General features: G+C 36.5%; 1 protein-coding gene across 1 annotated transcript; it reads right to left on the reverse strand.

Moving 5' to 3' along the window:
* Window positions 1–655: 655 nt before the first annotated feature.
* Window positions 656–8,025, reverse strand: si:dkey-6n21.13 (P2Y purinoceptor 3). Its single transcript, XM_067525522.1, has 2 exons — window positions 7,829–8,025; window positions 656–4,526 (listed from the first exon to the last, which is right to left on the reverse strand). Exon 2 carries the CDS (start codon window positions 4,367–4,369, stop codon window positions 2,909–2,911), a length of 1,461 nt encoding a protein of 486 aa, XP_067381623.1. The 5' UTR covers window positions 4,370–4,526; window positions 7,829–8,025; the 3' UTR covers window positions 656–2,908.

Raw genomic sequence — 8,025 nt, forward strand, 5'->3', positions numbered from 1 at the left:
TCCTCAGAAACTAAGGGTCCGTGTAAAAAAGAGACTAGTAGGGAGGCCTCAAAGACACAAAGTGTATTGAATTTACATCATGCATTTACTTTGCTCTAGGTATTAAAAATATCTGTTAATATCTGTTGAGTACGAATGTAAGATTATGTAATTAAATAAATAAAGAAAATGTATAATTCTCTATTTAAGTATTTATTTAATGGTGACCTGGTGGCTCCCTAGGTGCTGCTTGTGGCTGGCCATTGCTCTCCCAAGGCGGCTGTTTGCAGAGCACAAATTTCATTGTAACATGACCTGTATATATACATGTGTCAAGGTTTAATGTGTTCTTATAATAAATATTTAGCCCTTGAGCCTGCAGCCCAAAATGAGCACAGGCCGGAAAATTAGAATGAGGCAGCTGAGTTCTGAATATGTGCATAGCAAACAGCAAGGCTTTTTATGGCTTTTTATGCTAACAATAAGTTTGTATGAGACTTTGGGGCTTCTACGTTTACAGTCAGTTGCTCCAGCAAGATGGAGGTGTGGATTTAGATCTTTATATCGGTTTTCCTATAGCTATTCTCTACTGAAATTAGTCACAATGTTAAGGAAAAATTACACTTGTCCAACACTTCAGTTTAACTACCAGTTTATTTGAAGGCATTAAGGCGCATTGTATTTGCAACAAAATCAGAACATTGTAAGCTGCAGTAATATATGCATGTAAGTATGTACAATAAATCAGATACAGTAATAACCTCAAGAATAGTAATTTTAACAATAACACATTAAAACAACACTGACACTCTCATTTAGTAATGGGTTAATATCTGCTCTAACACTGAATGAAGACATAAATTATGACAGGTGATTAAATGAGAGCTCATCTATTCTGGTCAAGGTTTAATTTCATACAGCAATACTGTGAACAATGGGAACAAGTTGCAGGTGCAACAGTTGCTTTTGACCGTGAATAGTAGAAAAATACAACAAGTATTTAAGTTTGGGAGAAAGCATGAATGAAATTTTGATTATTTTTGTAAACAGGTGGATTACAGAGGAGGTGAAAAATAATCTTCACAGTGTTTATGGTTCAGGGCACCAGTTCACAAATGCCATTGCAACAGATAAATGTAAAAAATATTTTAACCTCTTCCAAAGAAGGGGGTGAAACACCTGCTAACAAGGGCAGGGCATGAATCAGACAAATGTGGATAAAAGTGCACGCTTCTCAGTCTATGGTGTTTCCTCAGCAATACACACAAACAAATAAGGAAGTTATGTGAACAATGAAAAACAGTGCTTTAGTTCCTACTTTAATTTGAAAAGCAACAAATTGTTTGATGTAGTCCAAGATCCAAGAAAGTTTGGAAAGAAATCTTTGTTTGTTTGGCATTGTGTTGAATTATTTCAACAATAACAGAAAATTAAAGACCTACATAATAATCCCTACTAATTCCCATCATTCCATAGTTGTCTTGTAACAGATTTTTAGAGTTGTTTACACACCAAAAAATAAAGACGAAAAAATAAAAACCTCTCTAAAAACTTAAACTCAATTAAGTTTATTTTAAGTTAGTTTTATATATTTATAAAGCACCAAATTTAAAAATAAATCATCTCAAGGTAGTTTAGATACCTACAGAATTACAGAGAACAACCTAGAAATCCCATGTAAGCAACCACTAGGTGACAGTGGAGAGAAACAAAATTTAACAGGAGTGTTTAGTCATTCAAACATTACCGGACTGTGTATTACAGTACATAAAACCCAGAAAAAACATCTCTATAGGCTGTTAATTTAGCAAAACTCAATAAAGTCAGTAAAGTGAATGTCATCAGCACAGAATAGACACATTACATTACTGCAATCTGTACTTTACTTCTTCAAATTGACTCCTCTAGTTTATTTCTTGTTTCATCTTGTCTGTTTCAGAGATTATCCAAAACAGCTGGATCTTTCATTCCAGAAGATTCTCTCCTCACTGTTTAGCAAGGGAGAACACGTAGATAAGATGCCGTGGCACCATTTCTTCTTCTCATGTTTTTGTTTTGTGCTGAGTTTAAAAAGGAGCCACTTTTATTTATTTATTTTACTAAAAACCTTTAATTTTCTGAATGTTCTTCCACTTTTCCTCCTGATGTGTCTGTAGAGAGTAATAGAAACTGTGTTCATACCTGGCTTGCTTACTTTAGGCATAACTATACCAGCCTGTGGCACAGGTGGTCACTTAGCACATGTGAAGCCAATGCGGATGCTAGAGGGTTTTTTCATTCCCAGTATGCCTCAGTCCTCTCTGCCACATTTCTCAGAACATCCTCCAACTGGAGCTGAGCTCCATCACCTAGCTAGACAGCAGCTCTGTCTGCCTAACCATCACAGGGTCATTACATGCTCTATGTTTCATTCTTCCCAGGAATATTTTTATGTCTTGATGGAAAATGGAACACCATAAATTCCGCATGGAGAGGTTGAATGATTGTACCTATTAAGAACCATAATTGTGTCTCTATCACAATAGGCTTTTTGAGAGCAGCCATTCGGAACGACTTTTTTCATTAGGTGTGGTTTAATAAGAAGTCATACAAACAACGTTGTTTTAAACATGCTCTGATCTTCAATGAAAATGAGTGATCCCAATTCAGCTTTTGAAATGTAGAACATATAAATGGACAGTATGCCCTGTCCAACAGAATCACTATAGATTTTTCATTTGTCTTAATTTTGTATTTACCCAGTTAGTTTTTAGAATAGAACTTGTACAAGCCAACAATGCCGTACAAAGCACTGAAAATACCTTAGTCCTTCCTTAGTCATTGCTTTTGCACAGTGCTTGTATTATGTAATGTATAATAGTTTATTTTATTAAAGTTTTAGTTTTAAAGAACAAACTACAGTGCATGTAAGATAATCTTTCTAAATGTCTCATAATTCAACTATATATCTCACTTTTGCTCTGTTAACATATGACAGGCTGTTGTGAAATGCTGTTTTCTGTTTGTTATCAATTTTGTCTTCTACCCATCCCTCCTCTGCATCTTCACCTTTTCCCATCATTTTCAGTGGCAACAGAAGACCACCGTGTTGTTGGGCGTTAGTGTTAACCACCTGGCAGCAGTTAGCTCCCCCCTTGTCTTTAGTCAGAAAATAAAGAAGGGCATTGAGCCATGCATTAAATGATGCCAAAGGTCTTGTGATCTTATAGCACATGGAAACTGTGGTCATGGTGTGACAGGGGACCCTATTAGTCACTTTCAGCAGGAGGAAGATGGTTCTAGTAACATGAAAAGGGAAAAAACACAATGCAAAGAGGAGGGTGATGGTGATAATGGTCTTTATAGATTTACGTCTGCGATTAGCATAGGGGGAATGGGCACCAAGGAAAATGGAAATCCCTTCATCCCTTCCAACTACTCTCAACAATCCATTGCTGCCTTTTCTTTCCCTTCCAAATAATGTTGCACCACTTCTTTCTCTTCTCTCTACTCCTTCACATCCTTCCTCCCTTGGACCTCTGTGGGACGAGGGCAGAGAATGTAAAGTCCTAAATATGGTTAGAACAACATGAGAGTAACACCAAGCAATTATTGTAAAAGGCATGAAAAAGCCTAGCAAATGGAGTATGATGCCATAAGGTACGTAATCAGGGAACTCCTTATCTATGGCATCGTCCCAACAGTTTTGGTACTCCTCAATTATCCCTCCATAGCTGGCATTAGCATTCATGAGTGATATCTCATGGGTTGGGTTGTTAAAAGTACTTGAATTGCTGCCGAGCCCAGCCAATCTTGTCACATGACCTGTCTGCGCAAACCGAAATATTGGGCAGGTCAGAGCAAAAACCACAATCCAAACCACCATGCAAGTGCACTTGACAGCCTTTTTAGTCTCCAGTGTGATAACTTTCATTGGGTGGCAAATACCAAGGTACCTGTGGACAGAGATACAAGTGAGGAAGAAGATGGAGCAGTAGAGGTTAAAGTAGAAAAGAAAACGAACCAAGCGGCACATGAAGTCCCCGAAGACCCAGGAGTCACGCATGATGTAACTAGCCACAAGGAATGGCAGTGATAGGCCATACATGAAGTCTGTAGAGGCCAGGTTGACCATGTAGATCAGAGATGCATTCCAGCGTTTGGTCCGGCAAAGGGAACGGTAGAGGATGACAGAGTTAAGGGAGATGCTGAAGATGAATGTAAAAGAGTAACAAATAGGGAGGAATATGTACTTGTAGGACTCATCTATGCTGCAAGATGGAGATGGAAGGGCAGTAGAGGGAGAAGAAGAGGCTGAGTAGGGGATGACAAAGTCATGGAGCACTGAAACACTGATGTTAGGAGAAACTCCACGTCGGGATGACATTGTGAGGAACTGAGTAATTTTCATGTGAAGGAGAAGTGGAACACGAATGTGACTTGTGCATTTGGATTTCTGCAAGGCGTCTGGTCTGTCATCCTTGAACTCAGTGCCATTTACTGTTAATTTAATATGATCCCTTACAATATCTTTTCAGATGAATTCAGATTCTTCATTGGGTGTTTACCTAGAGATAAAGAGACAAATTAGTTAACTATCTGCAGTGATTTATTATCAACTAAACTTTACCAACAAAGTGCAATACGTACTAGTGGCTTTTGTACAAAAAAAACCCCCATAACATTGTTTTTACTTTGGTTTTGATTGTTCTGGTAACAGCTGGTTAAAACCTAATTATCAACCACACATTCTTCAGATTGCATTCTCTTAATGGCCTACACAATTATTAACTCAAGGCTTGTTGTGCAAAAACAGAGACTACAGTACTTTGATAATAGAAATACTTCAATCCATTATCTCAGCAGAAATGAGATATGATAATATGATATAACTTTAATGTAACATTTAGATTTCCACTGATGCATCTTCAGAATCCCTTGGCCTGTTCAGGGTTGCAGAGGGCTGGATCGTATCCCAGCTGTCACTGGGCAAGAGAAGAGTTCACCCTGAACAAGACACCAGTCACCAGTCCATTTTAGGGCCAACACAGAAAGACAACCATTCACACTTACAGTCAAATATACGGGCAATTTTAGAGCCAGTAATTAACCTAACATGCCTTTAGAGGGAACCTTCTAGCTGTAAGGCAGTAGAACTAACCACTAATCACACACATTTATGCAAACCTATTGCCACTAAAAGCACTTTACACTGCTCATTCACCAATTTGCACTAACAATCACACACTGATGGGGGAGCTGCTATGCAGCTGGCCAACACTCACTGGGACTAACTACTTTGGTGTTCAGTGTCTTACTCAAGGAAAACTGCTCTATCTTCCTGCGCCACAGTTGCCCCAAGTAACTAATGTTATATTTGAGTGTAAGATGTGTGAAACAGCACATCCATTTAAAAAGTTGTAAAAATGATATTATTCTAAAACAGGCTAAAACATTACTTGTTTCAACTAACATCTTTAATTAAAGTTATGTATTATTAGTATTTAATTGATTTTGTGAAGGATAAATGATTTACTCAGATATTTATTTATGTATACAGTGTTATTTTAAGTCCTCAGCTACAATAAAAGTAATATAGACCATGGAAATTTCATTCAATCTAATACATGCATTGATTAATGTGGCTGTTTTCTTTACTTTTAACTATTATTGTTTATATTTAAGTAAGTAATTGTATTTTGCTAGGTATGATTGAAACAACTGCTAAATTACAAAAAAGGCAGCAGACATCTAAACTGATTTGTCACATGTGATAGAATTTATTAAATAAATATTTTTGACAACTTGTCTAGTGCATGTGTGCATATTGAACTTATTTGAAATGTTGTGAATGCAATATAGTGTTTTATATAGTATATTCACAGATAATTATTTTGTTTTAATCCTCTGTTGATCTAAACTCAGCAGTTTATCCATGTTTGGCTGTTTCCTCAGGAAATTCTACTTACAGTATTTTCCACATCCTTCTTATACTCACCTCTCTGAATAGTTTGCCTCAAACACACATTTTACCGTCTTGACTTTTTATTCAAATCACTTATGAATGGGAACATGGTAATGGGATGAAGCAATCCTAGCAGCTCTAGTGTCAATTTGGCCAGTATGTTGATTTATGACCAGTCTCATCTATCCACTGTGTTCAGTGACATTTAAAACACAGCAAACTTGTGAACATGGCAAACAGTATCTCATAAACATTAACATGCAAACAATTTGATGTATTTCCTCATGAAAAATTATCTGAACTTGTGTTGTTCAAGGGTAGGAATGGCAAGAAATTATACTTCCTGTCATCCCCCCACCCCCCATTTTATTATTTGATTTTTGACTAGGGCACTTTGCACAATGTGTTTGACCTCCTGTTGTCTGCTGCTGACTCTTAGTGCTTGTTTGCCTTCCTGTGAACAAGGGTATGCTGCTGATTCAGTCTCTTCTCACCCCATTAACTCAGCAATAAGTAACCACTCTTGCCCCAGTTGTCTCCATGGTGCTGTGCAATATATTGCTCTTGCTCTAATTTCAGTGACTATGCCCTTCAGTACTGTTTTTACAGTTCAAATCCTTATCCTAATTTTATGTCACAGGAAGAGTGGCTATAGTAAAATCAGCTTCAACATTTTTGAGCTAAACAGATTTTCTTAGACGACCCAGTATACTGCACAGGCAGTAATACCTGTACTTCACTACAAAGAAAATATGGATAAAGTCTGAAGCATTCCCATTTCATGTTAACAGTACAAAACAAAACAAATATAGCAATTTTGGAATCTTGAGTCTTTAAAGTTGTTTCAGTTATTCAAACTATCGCAATGTAAGCAGAGGCTGCATTCTATTTTTCTTTTGTAACATTATCATATGGAATTGTAGTTAATATAAATGATGAAAATGATGCATTATCACTTAACACGTTACTTTGACAAAAGAATGTGCAAAAAATGATTCCCGCTCTTCCTTTAGCTTGACTAACTAAAGTAGAACAGTTGCTAAAAACTTTGTGGTTCACTGAGTGAACTGAGGATTTATTGGACGGTTAATGTGTAGGTTCAAATAATTTGGTTAGCACCGGCTTCTATTTCATTTGGTTAGCTTTGTTGAGGTGAAACTGTGTTTTACTTTATCTTTATAAAAAAACATGATACTGTACAAAGCCAAATGTAAACTAGTTTTGAAAAACATGTAAATGCAGATTTCATTTTCACAGAAAGAATGTACACAAACAGCTGCAGATCATAAGTTACATCACCATTTTGCAAATGATGGTGGTAAATGCAGCCAAACATTCAAAGGGTGTAGCCTGCAATCTGAAGTATTCATTGTAAATGTAAAATAGACTATAAATAATTTGTAATTAAGGATTAGAACTGTCAAACATACTAGTATTGTCATTATCAGATTGTCCAGCCAAACTACAGTTTCCTGGGAGAAGAATGAACCTTCACTAATAAGCTTGCTCCATTACCTTTGCCTGAATAATTGCTACATTCAATATGGTAAAGGTAAAGTCCACATTCTCTTCTCACTCAATTTTTACTGCTGCTGTAGAAATTGGGTAGAAAAATATAAAAATTGAAATTTAAAATCTTATTTTAAAATAAATACCTTATGTTTCAGCAATTATGTAACTTTTAAGGCCTGACATTTGTAAACCTATGGTAATTTAAAGGTATCTGGGAACATACAAACATCCATTTCTTCAACAAATATTAATTTCACAAGAACACACTTTTCTTTTTTTCGACTGTACTGAGGTCAATTCAAATGAGATTGTTTTCCAGGAGCAGTCAGTAGCTTCTGGGAACTGCAGGGAACTCTTAAATAATCGCAATCTGCTGTTAAACAAAGAGCTTACCTGCGCCAGCAATGGTTTTTACTCCATATGGCTCCTGTCCTATCTGTTGACAATCAGAATAATCACACAAAAATCCAACAACCATCCAAAAGGCTTTGACTGAAGTGAAAGTATATGTCAGCAGTTAGAACTACTGTAATCTATGATTTGTTTTTTGAATCAGTGACCTTGTCAATTGGATCACTTCAGCTTTCACC

Source organism: Channa argus, chromosome 12 (genome assembly GCF_033026475.1).
Source record: "Channa argus isolate prfri chromosome 12, Channa argus male v1.0, whole genome shotgun sequence".
In the NCBI taxonomy this organism is placed as follows: Eukaryota; Metazoa; Chordata; class Actinopteri; order Anabantiformes; family Channidae; genus Channa; species Channa argus.

Excerpts from the sequence above, each read along its gene's own strand:
- si:dkey-6n21.13 (XM_067525522.1), bottom strand. The coding sequence starts at position 4,369 with ATGAAAATTACTCAGTTCCTCACAATGTCATCCCGACGTGGAGTTTCT.